The sequence below is a fragment of the Hemiscyllium ocellatum genome, chromosome 50, assembly GCF_020745735.1.
Source record: "Hemiscyllium ocellatum isolate sHemOce1 chromosome 50, sHemOce1.pat.X.cur, whole genome shotgun sequence".
Taxonomy (NCBI): domain Eukaryota; kingdom Metazoa; phylum Chordata; class Chondrichthyes; order Orectolobiformes; family Hemiscylliidae; genus Hemiscyllium; species Hemiscyllium ocellatum.
In genome coordinates, this window is record NC_083450.1 from 3474625 (window position 1) to 3494481 (window position 19857).

The window sequence follows — 19857 nt, forward strand, 5'->3', positions numbered from 1 at the left end:
CCTGAGTACCAGCATGCACTTGGGCAGAATGGCCCCCCCATCCTGTATCATCTGTCACTCAGTTTGCTTAACTGAGTGTGCTACGTGCTTCATTGCTCCTTGCTATGTGTAAACAGCTGCCTCAAGTTACTTATTCTCTTAAATTCACAACTGCTGCCATAGTAAATTCCAAATTATGGGGCAGCACGGTGGCTCAGTGGTTAGCACTGCTGCCTCGCAGCGCCAGGGAACCGGGTTTGATGCCAATGTGGAGTTTGCACGTTCTCCCCGTGTCTGCGTGGGTTTCCTCTGAGTGCTCTGGTTTCCTCCCACAGACGTACAGGTCAGGTGAATTGGCCATGCTAAATTGCCCGTAGTGAGAGGTGCATTAGTAGAGAGTAGGGGAATGGGTCTGGGGGGGATTACTCTTCGGAGGGTCGGTGTGGGCTTGCTGGGCAGAAGGGCCTGTTTCCGCACTGTAGGGAATCTAACCTAATCTAATTTAATGTATTTTTGTGTTGTGGTTTATCCAGTTTTCTATGACTGGATATCCCACTATTATATCCCAGTCATACTCTAAGTATTGAGTATGACTGGGATATAATTTGTGGGGCATCTAACCAACCTTCTTCATAATCCTTCACCCACCTTCCCTCTGCACCCCACATCATTTTTATTTACTTGCACCCCTCGTGAGACTGTTTAAGCAGCTATAGAGAGAGGAGCTGAATAGGATGGGTTTTTTTTCCTTGGAACGTCAGAAGCTGAGGGGTGACCTGAGAGGTTTATAAAATTGCTTGGGTGAATGGTCAAGGTTTTTCCCTAAGAGTAGGGGAGTCCAAAGTTAGCAGCCATAAATTTAAGGTGAGACGGAAAAGATTCAATAGGAACCTGTTAGTACAGAAACCAGACTCTTCAGTCCAACTCGCCTATCAGATATCCTAAATACATCAGGTCCCATTTGCCAGCATTTGGTCCATATCCCCCTCAACCCTTCATATAGCCATCCAGATGCTTTTTAAATGTTATAATTGTACCAGCCTCCTCCACTTCCTCTGGCAGCTCATTCCATACGTGCACCACCCTCTGCATGAAAAGGTTTCCCCCCTAGGTCCCTTTCAAACCTTCTCCCCACCTCACCCTAAATCTATGCCCTCTCGTTTTGGATTCCTCCACCCTGGGGAAAAGACCAAGCCTATTTACCCTATCCATGCCCCTCATGATTTTATAAACCTCTATAAGGTCACCCCATAGCATCTGATACTCCAGGGAAAACAGCCCCAGCCTATTCAGCCTCTCCCTCTAGCTCAAATTCTCCAATCTGGGAACATCTTTGTAAATCTTTTCTGAACCCTTTCAAGTTTCACCACATCCTTCCGAAAGGTGGGAGACCAGAATTGCATGCAGTACTCCAAAAGTGGCCGAACCAATGACCTGTACAGCTACAACATGATCTCCAAACTCCTGTACTCTATGCACTGACTAATAACAGCATGCATACCCGTCGCCTTCTTTACTATCCTATCTCCCTGCAACTCCACTTTCAAGGAATTATAAACCTGCACTCCAAGGTGTCTCTTTTTTTGAGCAACATTCCCCAAGACCTTACCATGTAGTGTATAAGTCCTGCCTTGATTTGTCTTTCCAAAATGTAGCACCTCAATTTATCTAAATTAACCTCGATCCATTGGCCCATCTGCTCAAGATCCCAATGTACTCTGAGGGAGCCTTCTTTGCTGTCTGCTACACCTCCAATTTTGCTGTCATCTGCAAACTTACTAAACGTTGTATATTCACATCCAAATCATTCATACAAACGATAAAAAGCAGTGGACCCAGCACTGATCCTTGTGGCACACCACTGGTTATAGGCCTCCAGTCTGAAAGGCCACCCTATGGTTGTATCTTCAAGCCATTTTGTATTCAAATGGCTAATTCTCCCTGTATTCAGTGTGCTCTCACCTTGCTAACCAGTCGACCATGTGGAATCGTGTCTCATGCCGTACTGAAGTCCATATACATCTCACTCACTGCTCTACCCTCCTCAAACCTCTTCATTATTACTACAGAAAACTCAATTGAGTTAGTGAAACATGATTTCCCACAAGCCATGTTGATTATCCCTAAACAGTCCTTGTCATTCCAAATACATGTTATTCCTGTCCCTCCGAATTCCCTCCAAAAACTTACCCACTGCCAATGTCAGACTCACCTGTCTTTTAGTCCACTTTCTTAAATAGTGGCGCAACATTAGTCAACCTCTAGTCTTCCAGTACCTCACCTGTGGCTATCAATGATACATATAGCTCAGCAAAAGGACCCCAACCTTCTCCCTCGCTTTCCACAGAGTTTTAGGTACACCTGATCAGGTCCTGGGGATTTATCCATTTTTTTTGTGTATTAAGATGTCCACCTTAACTTTACCACCTCCAATATGGAAATTGTTTTGAGATGTTGCTATTTATTTCCCCATGTTGTGCATAATTTTATTTTTCTTATTTAGCAAACGCTGCAAAATACTTATTTAGTATCTTCCCCCATCTCCTGCTGTTCCACATATAGGCAGCCTTGCTGATCTTTGAGGGGCCCTATTCTCTCCCTAAATACCCTTTTGTCCTTAATGTATTTATGGAAACCCTTTGGATTCTCTTTCACTCGAGTTGCCAAAGCTATCTCTTGTCCCTTTATTGCCCTCCTGAGTTCCCCCCGTAAATATGCTCCTACCACCCTTATGCCCCTTCAGGGATTCACTGAATTCCTGCTGTCTATTCCTGACATCTGCTGCTTTTTTCTTGACCGAAACCTTAATTTCTCTCGACATCCAGCATTCCCTGTACCAACCAGCCTAACCCTTCACCCTAACAGGAACATACTACCTCTGGATTCTCGTTACCTCATTTTTGATTGCTTCCTTTTTCCAGTTGGCCTTTTACCTGTAACCATCTGCTCCCAATCAACTTCAGAAAGTTCTTGCCTGATACTATCAAAATTGGCCTTCCTCCACGCCAGAAGTTTAACTTTTAGATCCAGTCTATCCTTTTCCATCACTATTTTAAAACTAATAGAATTATGGTCACTGGCTCCAAAGTGCTCCCCACTGACACCAACTCAGTCACCTGGCCTGCTTTATTTCCCAAGAATAGGTCAAGTTTTGCACCTTCTCTAATGGGTACACCCACGTACTTATTCAGAAAATGTTCTTGTGCACACTTAACAGATTTCTCCACATGCAAGCCCTTAACACCCTGGCAGGCCCAGTCTCTGTTTGGAAAATTAAAATCCCCAAACATAACCACTCTCTTAATCTCGCAGATAACTGAGAACCTCCTCCAAATTTGTTACTTGCTTCAGCATTTGAAGTTTCAGTAATCCCTTGCACAGGCTGCTTGTTGGTTTGGTGTTATTTTATATCCTGCAGACAAGCTTTAAGTTTCTATACCCTTGGAAAACAGTGATAACATGGTCAGGCAGTGTTGTAATGAAATATTTTCACCCTGCATGTGTTAAATTGGGATGGGGCAGTTTCCTGTCATACTATTGCTGAATGGCCACTTGGCCAAGTTGTATTTGGGTTGCTGTTTTCTGAGCACTTGTAGCCTGTACCCCTGAGGAGAGAAAATTGGAGTGTGGCAAAATGTGACCCTGTACATTAATGCTGCCGTCTCCCTCAGTTACCCATTGCAGTTGGGTGAATAAATGTCTGTCTGTTGAATATGCATGTTGTCTCGTTACTGCCACTTCCCTTTAGGGATAGCAGCTTTGTTTTCCCTCCAGTAAGCTGAATATTTGTCAGTTGACTTCATTAAGTTAAATGGCAATCGTATTACATTACTCCAGGGTGGAAAAAAATGTCTGTGTCAAGGAGCTTAAGTTAGAATTGGGTTTTTAGATGAATTTAAAATTGGAATCCCAATTGTTTAGGCAGGGGTCAAGTGTCTTGGGAATGGGAGTATTTTGCAGAGGAGCTGAACTTGTTAAAATTAAGCTTTTTTTTTCCTGACACGACATGTTGAAATGTGTTTAGAAAGTTAACGTTGTCACTGAAATTTGAGCGAGATGTAACGACTGTGAGAAAATATCCAATAATAGCTGTTAACCTTTCCGATGTTCTGTCTGAAAAGGGCATTTAAAGCTGGACATCACTATTTGTATATTAATGTAATATCTGAATCCTGGATGTGTGCCGGTAAACATTTTGTGTAACTCACTTGGTATAAGCTGCTATGCAGGCAGCAGCAGCCAAACCCCGTCCTAAAATAAGCAGCTTTCCACCTAAACGCAATCTTTGTGCGTGCATGGGTGTTTGTATGATCTGAGCTGAAAATGTATTGCTGGAAAAGCATTTCCAACGCCCCTCCCCCAAGTCCCTCCTCCCTACCTTTTATCTTAGCCTGCAGGACACACTTTCCTCATTCCTGAAGAAGGGCTCATGCCCGAAACGTCGCCTGTCCTGTTCCTTGGATGCTGCCTGACCTGCTGCGCTTTTCCAGCAACACATTTTCAGCTCTGATCTCCAGCATCTGCAGTCCTGTTTGTATGATCTTCTCAGCACTGAGAATGCTGTGGATCTGATCGATCACTCACCCAGGCACTTGTTCACCAGAGGAGCAGTGACGAGATTCAAGCCCACACTTGGAGAGAGATTGGAGCCTCCAGCCAGTGTCTCAGTCCGCTCGGAGGCACTACCCGATGTTTGTTTATCTGAAGCATACATGCTGTTTGTGTCATAACATAAGCAGCTAATGCATTGAATGGCCCAGCATCAAGACATAATGGCGTCCCTCTCTCTCTCGCTACTGAGTAACAGCTTGTGAAATGTTTACCAAGTCCATTCGAACAAAGGCAGTTTGGAGTTCTGATAGATCAGAAAGCCACGTCATTACATTCAGTGTTCACTCAAAGTAAAGCTATCTGTGCTGATTGTGAAGTGAATGGTTTACAATCTGTAAAAGGGCGGTTAGTAATTTAATGTGCTTGTTGGGAGGGATAGAAGAGGAGGGTCGATTTACAAGCTAAACGGTTACCTGATGATGCTTGGAGTATGTTCACACCTTATCAGAGTAAGCCATCTTTGGTTACATTACAGTTGAGACATTTTGTTTGACTTTGCTTGTCAGGATAAGTGTGGATGAAGGCTGACAATGCTGTAATGAAGTTTAGGATTTCCCGTGCAGCCATATGACAGGGAGCATACCTCGAGCTGAATGATGTCTTAATTTGTTGTGATTTCAGTGATTCGGAACGAGGAGGGCCAGCTTAAATCCTGTAACAGTAGAGATGGATTATGGAAACACGTGTATTCCTATGTTGAATTGGTGAACGCATTGCTGATGTTCCACCCCTGAATTCTTGTCCCATATTGAACTGTCAAATTGGATAAAACATTTGCCCAGTAATGCTGAACTGCTGTGATGATTTTTAGCGAGTTCGTGAACTCCTTTACCTAATATCAGCAGTCACCAATTTATTGTAATTCTGAGCTTTTATTGGAAAGCACCAGTTCAGCCATGGTGTGTTAGTTAATTAGACAAAGAAAGGAAATTTACGACCTTTGATCGATGTGGGCCCCAGGCTGGGACTTGCTCCCTGGAATGTAGGAGGCTGAGAGATGAGCTTCATGGAGTTTTGTAAAAAAAAAACTTATGAGGGGCATGGATAAGGTGAAAAGCCAAGCTTTTCCCCCCAGGGTAAGGGAGTCCAAAACTAGAAGGCATAGGTTTACGGTGAGAGGGGAAAGATTTAAAAAGGACCTGAGGGGCTGTGCTTTCATGGTGCACGGGTAGAGTGTGCTGCCATAGGATGTAGTAGAGGCTGGTACAATTACAACATTTAAAAGGCATCTGGATGGGGACTTGGATAGGAAATATTTAGAGGGATATGGGCCAACCGCAGGCAAATGGGACCAGTTGAAATGAGGAAACCTGGTCACATGGGCCTGTTTCCGTGCAGTATGCATCCTTTACTTTCTGACTTTACTGATCCAGAAGCCGTCCTGTAGGATGGAGGAGTAGAGGCAGCGCACTCCCACACCCCAGTTGTCTTTTGTGGCAGTCTCTGGTAGTCTTTGGTCTCAGTAGCAACAGCCTTTGTTCTTCCCTTGGGCTGATGAGTAGGAGCTCCTAGTCTTCCCGTAAGAAGGCGGTGTGGCCTGTCTCCATGGATCTTGCCCCTTCTTCCCCTTCCTGTCCCTGCTAATAAACTTTATTCTGGGACTGGCCATCAATGCTGTGCCAGTCACCTGTTTATCCCCTCTGCAATGGGGGAAAGCTGCTGATGCCCACCTCCACTTAAAGGTTTGTTTTCATTTCTCCTAACACCCAAACCACCTTCCTTTTATTACACTGTGTTGATAATGGAACAGGATGGCGCCTGATAAACCTTTGATATGACTTAAGACCCTGATGATTCTCTGACTGCTCCACTGTTTTCATACAGATTTGTTTACATTTACAGAGAGATAATTCCTAATCTGTCACCGATGACGGTCTCGTGCTACACAGGGAACACGAAACATGGAATGCTGAGTTAACACACCGGTTTTAAGGAGGCCCTTAATTCTCAACCGTTAATGTTCCCGTAAAATTATCTCACACGCTTAATTCTTTACTGTTAAATCAGCTTCTGCATCCTTCTCTTTTTTCCGTCTATGCCCAACGTGTATGTGGAAAACAGCACCCGGAGCGATTCAACATGAGGCTCCCCTCTGTCTGCCTCCATTCAGTTCTGTTGGAGGGTCACCAAGCTGGTGTGGCTGCCCCTGTTTCTGTGAGCTGATGCTGTCTGGGTTTTTTCCAGCATTAGTTGTTGTCAAAGCATGCGTTAGATTAGGAGTGTCTCTGATTTTGCTCCTCATGCTGGAGAACAATTTCACACAGCGGTTCTTGTTCCAGTGCTCTCCAGCTACACACTGTGATTGATTTGTTGATGTCACGTGTACTGAGATATGGTGCGAAGTGTTGTTTTAGATGCTATACAGAAAGATCGTACTGTACAAAGTACATCAGGATAACAGAGCAGAGTGTAGAATACAGTGTTATAGGTGCAGTAGGAGAGAGATCAGAATTAACATTGGAGAGGTCTGTTCAAAAGTCTGATAACAGCAGGGAAGAAGCTATTCTTGAATATGGCTCAAAAGTGTATTTGAGCTTTTATATCTTCTGCCTGACAGAAGAGGATGGAAGAGAAGATAGCTGGGGTGGGAGGGGTCTTTGGTTATGTGGTTATTTCCCCAAGGCAGGTGAACTCAATGGTTGGAAGACTGGTTTGTGTGATAAACTAGGCAATGTTCATGACTGTTTGGAGTTTGTTGTGTCCTTGGGGAAAAGCAGTTGCCAAATCACATTGTGGTGAATCCAAATAGGGTGCTTTCTGTGATGTATCTATAAAAAATTGGTAAGAGTCCTTGTGGTCATGTCACATTTCCTTTGCCTCCTGAGGAAGTAGTGACACTATTGTGCTTTCCTGATACTTGCATTGACGTGAGTGGACCAAGGTGGATTATTGATAACCTTCACTCTCAGGGGTTGGATGCACCTGACCATCTCCACCTCAGTACCATTGTAGCAGACTGGGGCCTGCCCTCCCCTCTGCTCCCTGAAGGTGATGACCAGCTCCTTCATTTTGCTGACATTGATGGAGAGATTGAGTACTTAGAGGCATGGCGTAAAAAAAAACAATCTCTTTCCTTTTGTCTCATTGCCATTTGTGATTCGACCTACGGCGGTAGTATTGTCCGCAAACTTGTAAATGGAATTGGGGCGGAATTTGACCACAGCCATGTGTGTACCAGAATTACAGTAGGGAGCGGAGTACATAGCCTTATGGGGCACTGGTGTTAAGGATTATGGTGGAGGACATGTTGCCTATTCTTACTGAATGCGGTCTATGGGTCAGGATGTCCAGAGGGAGGGGCTGTGACCTAGGTCTTGGAGTTGAGAGGTCAGTTTGTTTGGAATTACGGTGTTGAAGGCTCAGCTATCGTCAGTAGGTCAGAACCTGACATATGTAGCCATGTTGCCCAGATGTTCCAGGGATGAATGTGTGGCCAGGGGAATGCTGTGGATCAGTAGACAAATTGCAAAGATTAGATTAGATTCCCTACAGTGTGGAAACAGGCCCTTCGGCGCAACAAGTCCATACCGACCCGCCGAAGAGCAACCCACCCTGACTAATGCATCTAACACTACGGGCACTTTAGCATGGCCAATTCACCTAACCTACACATTCTTGGACTGTGGGAGGAAACCCACGCAGACACAGGGAGAATGTGCAAACTCCACACAGACAGTTGCCTGAGGCGGGAATTGAACTCTGGTCCCTGGCACCGTGAGGCAGCAGTGCTAACCACTGTGCCGCCTAGAATCATAGAATCCTATGGTGGGGAAACAGGCCATTTGGCCCAACTTTCCACGCTGACCCTCAGAGTAACCCACCCAGACTCATTCTTCTACCCTATCACTCAACATTAATCCCTGACTAATGCACCCCCACCTACACATCCCTGAACACTATGGGCAATTTAACTTGGTCAGTTCACCTAACTAGCAAAGAATCAGGGAAATTTGGGAGGCTGGAGTTGATATGAGCCAAGACTAACCCCTCGAAGCACTTTAGAATTAACGAGAGCAGAGCCGCCAGCCATTAGTCATTGAGGCGTGCTGCATGATTTCCCTTTGGCATCAGGGTGATGCTGGTTGCCTTGAACCTGGTAGGAATTTCAGATCATGGTGCTTGCAGATGTGCGTAGACGTCACTCAGTGCTACATTTCACATTAAAACTAAACAAATGGCATCTCTCAGGGCAACCTTTGTTCTTTTCTCCAGGAGAATATTGGCAAACTCTTGTACCTGTAGCTTTCATGGCCGTCCTTTCAGTCAGTAATGAGCACTGACTGGCAGAGTTCCTTTCAGCAAAAACTCAGGAGAATCCTGCTCGTTTTCTTCCTGTTTTAGTCTTTTTTTCTCTCTCTCTCTCCAAAAGGAAAAGCAAGAAAACTGTGCCTTGAGCAGTTTCTCCGTGTTACCTAAAATAGGGCCAAACATGCACTGAAATCAGATCAAAAAGGTATTGGCAATGCAAGTGTGTTAGGCAGCACCGAAAGGAGAGACGCAAACTGGGTGTGTACTGTTGGACAGCATCGCAGCCTGAAGATCAAACAGGCCATTTAGGAAGACCGTAGGATGGTGAGACAGAGAAGGAGGAGGGGAAATGTCACCGAGCAAGAGAGTCGATCAGACGAAGCACGCTCTAAGGCAGGATTGGTGAATGAATTGGAGATAGGACTGCAGATGCTGGAAAGTCAGACTCAATGGAGGTGTGGAGCTGGAAAACACACAGTAGGTCAAGCAGTGTCAGAAGAACAAGGGAGTTGACATTTCGGGTCGGAACCTGGCGTCCAGTCCTGATGAAAGGTTCCGACCTGAAATGCCGACTCCCCTGCCCCCCTGATGCTGCTTGATGAACGAATCATTTGGTAAAATGTGTAGGAGCAGTTAATTTGTTGTCAACGATCATTAGGTGCAGTGATATTAAAATAAACCAGAATGAAGAACGATCCATTTTTTTAAAAAAACTGTGTAAGTTCCTCTGCTTTTGTCAGAGAGGAAAATACATATAACACTGGAGGTCACAACAAACTTTTATACCTTAACTAACTGCCAAGGTGTCAAAAGCTAAATAAAACCGTCTGTAGACGAAAGCTAGCACCAATTCACAAATATCCTTTTTGTTTGATTTATCTTTAGGGATCCTTCCATTCGGAAATCTGTGGAGCGAATATTCACGATATGGGAGCAGAGAAGCGTCTATCCAGAGGAGTTGATTGTGGACCTGCGAGCTGCTCTTGGTGAGGGTGGTTTGTGTAAATGTGGAATCGAGACTGTTGATTCTAGGAATTTTGAGACTTCCTTTAAACTGGAGCCCCCTTAGTGATTGAGGTCCCTACTGAGGTCTTAATAGAACTCATTCACACCTTTGTGCTGCCCTTTGCTCCATCCGTCATCTTGTCCCCGTCAAGGTCACTGAAAGGTGACAGTGGCAATCACAAGTTAGCTCATGAGTAATTGACGGACTGAAAGAAGCAACATGCGATTCAGCACCTGAACTCTCCTCCTGGTACCTGAGTAAACAGATGCTTGGACATAGTTCCAGCATGATCTGTACTTTGAGGATGTTCCGGTCAGAAGTTCCTTGTCTTTCAGGAGTGACATAGTGTAGAATTGTCACGCAAGGTCTTCTCGTCAAATCCATCCTCCATTAAAACTTCGAACTCTTCGGCTGCTGTTTGTTTGTAACCTGTGCTGTTTGGAGTTACTTGTGTCTGTAATGTAGCTGGAATTGAAAGGCTGTGTGTGCCCCAGCTGGTCCGCTGCTAATTCTCCTGCAGTGCTCCTGTTATAATGCATTTAAAGTTCTCGAAGATTAGCAATCACTAATCCTCAGCTATTACTCTCCAGCATCTCCTGCCTCATTCTCAGCCCATCTGCAACTGAAAAGATCACCTCTTATTTCTACTCAGAAAATTACTCCCTTGCTCTCCAGCTGGGTTCACAGCCTAAACCCTTCGTAAATGTCACCCTAACTTTGTAGCTTTGTCATGGTCTGTACCTAAAGCTCTGCTGCTTTTAGAAATTCCTCTCCTCCTCCTCCTCCTCCCCCTCCTGTCTGATGGTTACTGAAGTTTCTTCCCATGAACTTTAACCTAGGGGAAGATCTAAGCTACTGCCAGTTACACATCTTTCCCAGAATACTGGTCTGTGAATTGCAAGATATCTCCATTACCCTGGCACCTGAATAATCTCATCATCCTTTTAATGGAGATGTGTGATTTTTACCTGAACTGCTGCCCCCAATAAAGGGGAGCCTATACTTTTGAACAGTTTTGAGTATTTTTGTTTCATCCTTGCGGTGTTGATTCTGGCTGGGTAATGATACCACTGATCCCGAGAACCCTTGAATATTCCCAAGGGACCATTCTTGCCTGAACTTGGAATGTGGAGAACACCCTATCCTGGACCATTCTCATGTCCACCTGTACGGCTTCCTAAGTGGGATATGTTTTCTCCCCTCTACCTTGCTCTCTCACCCCGAAGGCAGCTTTAATCTGCACTTCTCAAGACTGACATAGGCAATTTCATAGAGCAGGGATCAGACCCATGGGACATACATGGTTGGTTTTGCACTCTCTCTGTCCCTCCACCCTGTCCCTCCTCAAGAGACTGTGACTGTGTCTGTCTTTAACAAGCTTTGAAATTTGGAGAGAAAATTTTGAACTGTGTGTGTGTGCGCACGTGTGTGTGTGCGCGCACGTGTGTGTGTGTGTAGGACAGCAGAGGGCATTGAGCTGAACAGAATCACCTGGACTCCGTTGTCACTTTGGCCTAATAATGTGCACCATGAACCACAGACTGATCAGCGATCTTGGCTCCCTATCTGCAGTGTCCCTGTGTAACAATGGATTGAATCTCATTCAGGGAAAGTTCCAAACATAGAGGAGGCACAGCCCCCTCCCACCCAAGTGAGGAGCAGCTGAAGACCAACTTGTGCAACCTCTGCCTAACGGCAAGGGGTGGGCTTTACTTACGGATGAACAGAGATGGGTGGCTGGGAGAATGGGCTCCGAATTTTACCAGTCTTCAAAGTTACAACCGTTCAGTCAGGCCAGATGCTTTGCACCAAATGCTTTTAATGGTTAGCCCTTCCCTTATGAACAAATGCAAATGAACCATATCGCCGTGCAGTCCGGAGCAATTGTTGAAAAGGCTTCAGACAAAGCCATCTGGAAATTCACTATTTTTCACTTGTTTCCATTCATTTTAGTGGGACGAAAACCAGCTGAATTTACAAAAGTGAAAACAGGTATGGAACAAATTTTGGGCAGTGGGGAAGGTGGTGTTCAGATGTATTCAATAAAACACTTAAGCTTTTGTGATAGTCATACGATACCCTCTTTGCAGTCTCCTCATGCTTCCTTAGTGCTGACGGACAGAAGTGTGGCAGTGTAAGGGTACTGGCGATCAGGTTTGTAACAGCAATAAGGGTTAGTGATGGATCTATATAGATCCATTTGATTTGGCTGTGGATAGGGCATGGAGGATTCAGGTCTGATATCTGTGCCCCTGTATCTTCTCAACAGGGTGGTTTGCAAGCTTTGGAAAGAAGTGGGCACCCTCCCGGAATCTATTGCACTAAAGCCATGAAAGACTGGTTAGCCAGTGAAGGGAAATGTTTGCCACCATATTTCACTTTATTGAAAAAGTCAGCAGAAATGGTACAGAATTGACAGTGCTCACCTCTCTGCTTATTATCGACAGCCCCCAAGATCAGAGCCCCTCTGGCCTTGGGGTGCTGCTGGGGTACCATTCTTGAGAGCTATGAGTGTTAGTGTAGGATATGACTTTTGGAAAATGTAGGCCGGGGAGTTGGAAGGAATCTTGTAGGTTGGGGATTGCTTGTGGTTAGAGAGTGACTCATCCTCTTCCTTTTGGGTCACTTTGCTTGGTGCTGGAGCAGGGAAGCTGATTTAACTCACCACCACCACCTTCATCCATTGGATCCAATTGCAATGCAGCTGTTGCTTCCTGGGGTTTAGACGAGGAGTCTTAAGTCTGAAACCATGCCTTTTTTTGGCACTTTGTTCATGGCAAGGAAGGTGTATTGTTGACAGGAGATCTGCTATAGCTGGAGGTTTGGGTAGATATCATAGACAATTTATAGGGACTTCGGAGGGCTGAGGCAAAAGTCACTATCTATTATTTACATCATGACCTTGTGATTTTGGTTGTCAGCATTTCTTGCTACGGACGCCATGTGAGCGAGTGTTTGTGTGACCTGTGCACTAAATGATAAAGACTCATGATGTATCAGACGTGTCCACCTTCTGGATTAGCTGAGATCGTAGTGGTGGCCCTGCAGAGTTGTGCCCTGTTCAGACTGACTCTGTTTTCTCTTCCCTTTTCAGTGAGCGATAAGACACGTGTTGTGGTGAAATCAAAGATTCTCGCTGAATTCCGGGTGAGTGCTTCAGCTTTCTGTTTCCTTCTCCCTCTCGCCCCTTTCTGTTCCTCCTCCTCCTCCCCCCAGCTGTTGGACTATGGTTTCCATGCAGGGCCCTTGCTGCTGATGCCACATATTCCAGATGTGCAAACCCAGACAGCCTGTGCCAGGGTGAGAGGCATTAGGAGGAGAAAGTGAGGACTGCAGGTGCTGGAGATCAGAGCTGAAAATGTGTCGCTGGAAAAGCGCAGCAGGTCAGGCAGCATCCAAAGAGCAGGAGAATCGACATTTCGGGCATGATCCCTTCTTTAGGAATTCCTGAAGAAGGGCTCATGCCCGAAACATCGATTCTCCTGTTCTTTGGATGCTGCCTGACCTGCTGTGCTCTTCCAGCGACACATTTTCAGCTGAGGCGCACTAGGGCTGAGTCTAATTGTGGCCTGATCAGAAACCCTCCCAATATATTTGTCTTCTGCGGTGCCTTCACTGAACAATCATCAGGGGTCAGAGAGAGTGACCTGGTTTATTTATCTCTTCCCCTTTCCCTGTGGTGGAGAGACGGACTTGTCGTATTCAGCCTCACGTCAGTTTACAGAGTTGGAACATGGGACTGCCCTGGTCTTTGTAGTTCCATGTGTCTCCCTGAAAAGCACAGTTATTCACTTGACTGAATGTTTTTCACGTGTCTTGCAACAGAATTTGTTCTTTTTGTTTTATTTCTTGTCAGTCTGTTTCAGCATTGGACAGAGACTTGCCACCACCTGACCAAGGACTATTCAAAATGGTCAATAAATGCTGGTCTTTATACTGATGCTGACAAACCCAGGGTGATTTCTGTTTTAAATACGCCCCTGCCTCTTCCCTTTCCTTGCTAACTAACAAATTATGTTTGAAATTGTGCCTTGCAGGGTTGGTGCCAAGTGCTGGCAGGTTCCTCACCCGCCCCCTCCTTCAGGAACACGACTTGACACGGCTTCATGGCTGCCAGCAGCCCCTCACTCTTGACTTACCCTGGCATGCAAGCCCAGTCAAATGTTCACACCTTACCCTGCCTTTATCCCATCACACACTCGAGCACTATTCCAACAAGAATAGAAACTGATTGATCTGTCCGTCAGCTCACTGAGGCAAGCTATTGAACTCTGTTCCTTGCATTGGGTCAATGAACCTAGGCCAAGGTGCAGCCCATTGACTTGCAGAGCACAGGACCAATTGGGCCGATTGCTGGATCAAAGAAAGTGCCACAGTTTCTGTAGCTTGCTGGCAGTAAGGGCTGTTCTATCCCCCTGCACCATCAGTGTCCAGGGTTTAAGTTCATTATCCTTCAATGGAGTCTGAGTTCACCGTCAAGGCCACCTACTACTTGTCCCTTGACCTGAGTGACTTAAGAGTCACCAAGTCATAGAGATGTACAGCATGGAAACAGACCCTTCGGTCCAACCTGTCCATGCCGACCAGATATCCCAACCCAATCTAGTCCCACCTGCCAGCACCCGGCCCATATCCCTCCACACCCTTTCCTGTTCATACACCTATCCAGATGCTTTTAAATGTTGTGATTATACTAGCCCCCTCCACTTCCTCTGGCAGCTCATTCCAAACAAATACCACCCTCTGCGTGAAAAGGTTGCCCCTTAAGCCTCTTTTATATCTTTCCCCTCTCACCCTAAACCTCGAGCTCTGGATCCTCTCCCGCCAGGGAAAAGACCTTGTCTATTTACCCTATCCATGCCCCTCATGATTTTATAAACCTCTATAAGGTCACCCCTCAGCCTCCGACGCTCCAGGGAAAACAGCCCCAGCCTGTTCAGCCTCTCCCTGTAGCTCAAATCCTCCAATCGTGGCAACATCCTCGTCAATCTTTTCCTGAACCCTTTCAGGTTTTGCAATATCTTTCCGATAGGAAGGGGACCAGAATTGCACGCAATATTCCAACAGTGGTCTAACCAATGTCCTGTACAGCCGCAACATGACCTCCCAACTCCTGTACTCAATACTCTGACCAATAAAGGAAAGCATACCAAACGCCGCCTTCACTATCCTATCTACCTGCGACTCCACTTTCAAGGAGCTATGAACCTGCACACCAAGGTCTCTTTGTTCAGCAACACTCCCTAGGACCTTACCATTAAGTGTATAAGTCCTGCTAAGATTTGCTTTCCCAAAATGCAGCACCTCGCATTTATCTGAATTAAACTCCATTTGCCACTTCTCAGCCCATTGGATCATCTGGTCAAGGTCCCATTGTAAACTGAGATAACCTTCTTTGCTGTCTACTACACCTCCAATTTTGGGGTCATCTGCAAACTTACTAACTATAACTCTTATGTTCACATCCAAATCATTTATGTAAATGACAAAAAGTAGTGGGCCCAGCACTGATCCTGATGGCACTCCATTGGTCACAGGCCTCCAGTCTGAAAAACAACCCTCCACCACCACCCTCTGTCTTCTACCTTTGAGCCAGCTCTGTATCCAAATGGCTAGTTCTCCCTGTAATCCATGAGATCTAACCTTACTCGCCAGTCTCCCATGGGGAATCTTGTCGAACACCTTACTGAAGTCCTTGTAGATCACGTCCACTGCTCTGCCCTCATCAATCCTCTTTGTTACTTCTTCAAAAAAACTCATTCAAGTTTGTGAGACATGATTTCACACCACAAAGCCATGTTGACTATCCCGAATCAGTCCTTGCCTTTCCATATACATGTACATCCTGTCCCTCGGAATGCCCTCCAACAACTTGCCCACCATGAACGTCAGGCTCACTGACCTATAGTTCCCTGGCTTGTCCTTACCACCCTTCTTAAACAATTGGCACCACGTTAGCCGACCTCCAGTCTTCCGGCACCTCACCTGTCACTATCGATGATACAAATATTTCAGTAAGAGGCCCAGCAAACACTTCTCTAGCTGCCCACAGAGTTCCAGGGTACACCTGATCAGGTCATGGGGATTTACCCACCTTTATGCATTTCAAGACATCCAGAACTTCCTCCTCTGAAATATGGACATTTTTCAAGATGTCACCATCTATTTTCCTACATTCTATACCTTCCATATCTTTTTCCATAGTAAATACTGATGCAAAAAACTGTTTAGTATCTCCCCCATTTTCTGTGGCTCCACACTAAGGCCTCCTTGCTGATCTTTGAGGGGCCCTATTCTCTCCCTAGTTACCCTTTTGTCCTTAATGTATTTGTGAAAACCCTTTTGATTCTGCCTAATTCTATTTGCCAAATCTATCTCATGTCTCCTTTTTGCCCTCCTGATTTCCCTCTTAAGTGTACTCCTGCAGCTTTTATACTCTTCTAAGAATTCTCTCCTGTCTATACCTGACATATGGTTCCTTCTTTTTCTTAACCAAATGCTCAATTTCTTTAGTCATCCAGCATTCCCTATACCTACCAGCCTTCCCTTTCACCCTAACTGGTATGTACTTTCTCTGGACTCCCGTTATTGCAATTCTGAAGGCTTCCCAAATTTCCAGCCGTCCCTTTACCTGTGAACATCTGCCCCCAAATCGAAAGTCCTTGCCTCATACCATCGAAATTAGCCTTCCTCCAATTTCGAACTTCAACTTTTAGATCTGGTTTATCCTTTTCCATCACTATTTCAAAACTAATGGAATTATGGTCACTGGCCCCAAAGTGCTCCCCCACTGACACCTCAGTCACCTGCCCTGCCTTATTTCCCAAGAGTAAGCCAAGTTTTGCACCTTCTCTAGTGGGTACATCCACATACTGAATCAGAAAATTGTCTTGTACGCACTTAACAAATTCTTCTCCATCTAAACCCTTAACACTATGGCAGTTCCAGTCTATGTTTGGAAAGTTAAAATTCCCCACCATAACCACCATATTTTTCTTATAGATAATAGATCGCCTTACAAATTTTTCTCAATTTCCCTCTGACTATTAGGGGGTTTGTAATACAATCCCAATAAGGTAATCATCCCTTTCTTATTTCTCAGGTCCACCCAAATAACTTCACTGGATGTATTTCCAGGAATATCCTCCCTCAGCACAGCTGTAATGCTATCCTTTATCAAAAGTGCCTCACCCCCCCTCCTCTCTTGCCTCCCTTTCTATCCTTCCTGTAGCATTTGTATCCTGGAACATTACGCTGCCAGTCCTGCCCATCCCTGAGCCATGTTTCTGTAATTGCTATGATATCCCAGTCCCATGTTCCTAACCATGCCCTGAGTTCATCTGCCTTCCCTGTTAGGCCCCTTGCATTGAAATAAATGCAGTTTAATATATCAGTCGTACCTTGTTCTCTGCTTTGTCCCTGACTGTTTGATTCACTTCTGTTCTCAACTGTTTCAGTCTTGGATTGATTTCTTTCCTCGATCTCCCTGAGTCCCACCGGCCCCCTAACTAGTTTAAATCCTCCCAGGCAGCTCTAGCAAATCTCTCCGCCAGTATATTAATCCCCTTCCAATTTAGATGCAATCCGCCCTTCTTGTACAGGTCACCTCTACCCCAAAAGAGATTCTAATGATCCAAAAATGTGAATCCTCCCATACAACAGCTCCTCAGCCATGTATTCATCTGCTCTATCCTCCTATTCCTGCCCTCACTAGCTCGTAGCACTGGGAGTAATCCAGATATTACTACTCTTGAGGATTCCTTTGTAAATTCCTGCCTAACTCTGTAATCTCCCTTCAGAAGCTCAACTTTTCCCTTCCTATGTCGTTGGTTCCCTTATGTACAATGACCTCTTGCTGACCCCTCTCCCCTCTTGAGAACATTCTGCACCCTCTCTGAGTCATCCTTGATCCTGGCACCAGGAAAACAACATACCATTCTGCTTTTTCGCCGTTGGCCACAGAGGTGTCTGTCTGTACCTCAGATTAGAGAATCCCCTAACACAATTGATCTCTTGGAACCCAATGTACCCGTCATTGAGCGAGTCTCAATATCAGAAATTTGGCAGTTCGTTCCCCTGAGAATCCATCACCCTCTACATTTTCCAAAATAGCATACTTGTTTGAAATGGGGATAGCCACAGAAGGCTCCTGCACTAACTGCCTATGTCTCTTACCTTGCCTAGAGTTAACCCATCTATGTGACTGTATCTGTGACTTTTCCCCCTTCCTACAACTGCCATCCATCACATCCTGTTGCTCTTGTAAATTCCTCATTGCCTCTAACTGTCTCTCCAGCCGATCCATTTGATCTGATTGGATTCGCCACCAACGACATTTATTGCAGATATAATCCTCAATAACCAGTAATCTCTCCCTAAATTCCCACATCTGACAAGAAGAGCAAATCACTCTACTAAAAGCCATTTTTGCTCTCTCTCGATCTACAGACGTGGAAAATAGCACCACCTTATTCCTTGACAAAACACTGCTCCAGGTTAAATTAATAGTTATGGTTCATATTTTAAGTTTAATCAAAATACATATCTCAATAAAACATATCATCAAGAAATAACCACTCTCCTCACTACTGCAGGCTTACTGTAAGGCCACACTTAAATATTCAGTTTTGTTTCTGTGCTGTGACCTCTCCCAAACAGGTTCCTCCAAGATTAGTTGTGAATTTTACTGTTTGTTAATTTTCCCAGACGCACTCTGATGTCCAGTGACACATGAATTCAAACAGCAAAGGCAGTAACTGTGCAGGCCCCCCTGTCCCTCCGACCCCTCCCTCCGTCCATCGCCCTGTCTCCCCCTTTTTAAAACTGCCATTGTTTTGCCTTTTTTTCTCCAAATTTCCAAAACCATGCAACAGTGTATAAAACACTAATCGCTGCTCCAGGAATTTGAGAAAATCACTTCCAGCACCTAAAATACCTCAAAAAAGAGCAGCTGTTACAGCCAGATATTTTTCCCGTCCTCCATCTTGGATTACCCAGAATCCTACTGGGTAATTTCCACACAGTTCGGAGTCAGCCATATTGCTGGGTCTGCAGCCAGACATGTAGGCCCGAGCAGCTATGGAGGCAAGATTCTCTTCTCTAAAGGGCATTATTTAGGTGGGTCTGTCCCACAATGAATGGCAGTTGTTATGGTCACCATCCCCGAGACAAGCTTTCAACTCTAGGTTTATTGATTGAATTCAAATTCCAGCAGCTGCCATGGTGGGATTTGAACCTATGAAGTGTTAGCCCTGGTCTCTGGTAGTAACTGTCCACTGATAATAATAAAACTGGGGATCGCTTTTGTAAGAAACAAATTGAACTTGTATAGCACCTTTCATAATGTTCCAAAGTGCTTTACAGCCATTGCAGTACTTCAGAAATATAAACATTGCTGTCATGTAGGAAATGTAACTCTTCACTGTGCTGCCACTTTAGTCAGAGTATTGTTTCTCTCAGGTTTCAGTATATACAACCTTTTTAAAGGCAGAGCTGTCCGTTTTTAGGAAGACTTTCATTAGCCAATCTGCACACAACTCCATCCTCCAGTGAGCGACATGATGGAATCATACAGCATGGACCCAGATCCTTTGGTCCACCCAGTCCGTGCTGACCAGAATCCCAAACTAAACTATCCCCACCTGCCTGTTCCTGGCCCATATCCCTCCAAACCTTTCCTGTTCATGTCCTTATCCAAATGTCTTTTAAATGTTGTAACGGTGCCCACATCCACCACTCTCTCTCAGGAAGTTCATGCTGTCCTTTGTTCAAGTTGGCGGGCGTTGGAGGGGTGCGGTCCGTGCTTTAAAAATAATGATGCAGGACTTTGTTCAAGCCCTTATGGGAAGACAGGCAGGCTAGGCCTGGATTGTACAGTCAAATTCTAACCTATAGCCTTATGACTCATAAATGAGTGCTGCCACTGTGCTATAGCTGTCAGATGGGAAAATATATAAACCTCGCAGCTTACATTTCTTTTGCAGTTTTTCTTTGGTACTTTGCCTGACTGTCAC

The 19857-nt window shown here is 45.1% G+C and overlaps 1 protein-coding gene across 3 annotated transcripts in view; it reads left to right on the forward strand.

Annotated features, from left to right (window-relative positions):
* The window catches only part of LOC132805563 (regulation of nuclear pre-mRNA domain-containing protein 2-like), an 80382-nt gene that overhangs the window by 43442 nt on the left and 17083 nt on the right, over positions 1 to 19857 (forward strand). For all 3 annotated transcript variants that reach the window (XM_060820689.1, XM_060820688.1, XM_060820690.1), the window contains exons 3-5: positions 9724 to 9824; positions 11798 to 11836; positions 12939 to 12991. In XM_060820689.1, coding sequence (XP_060676672.1) covers positions 9724 to 9824; positions 11798 to 11836; positions 12939 to 12991 — 193 coding nt within the window. The remainder of the gene's footprint in view (positions 1 to 9723; positions 9825 to 11797; positions 11837 to 12938; positions 12992 to 19857) is intronic.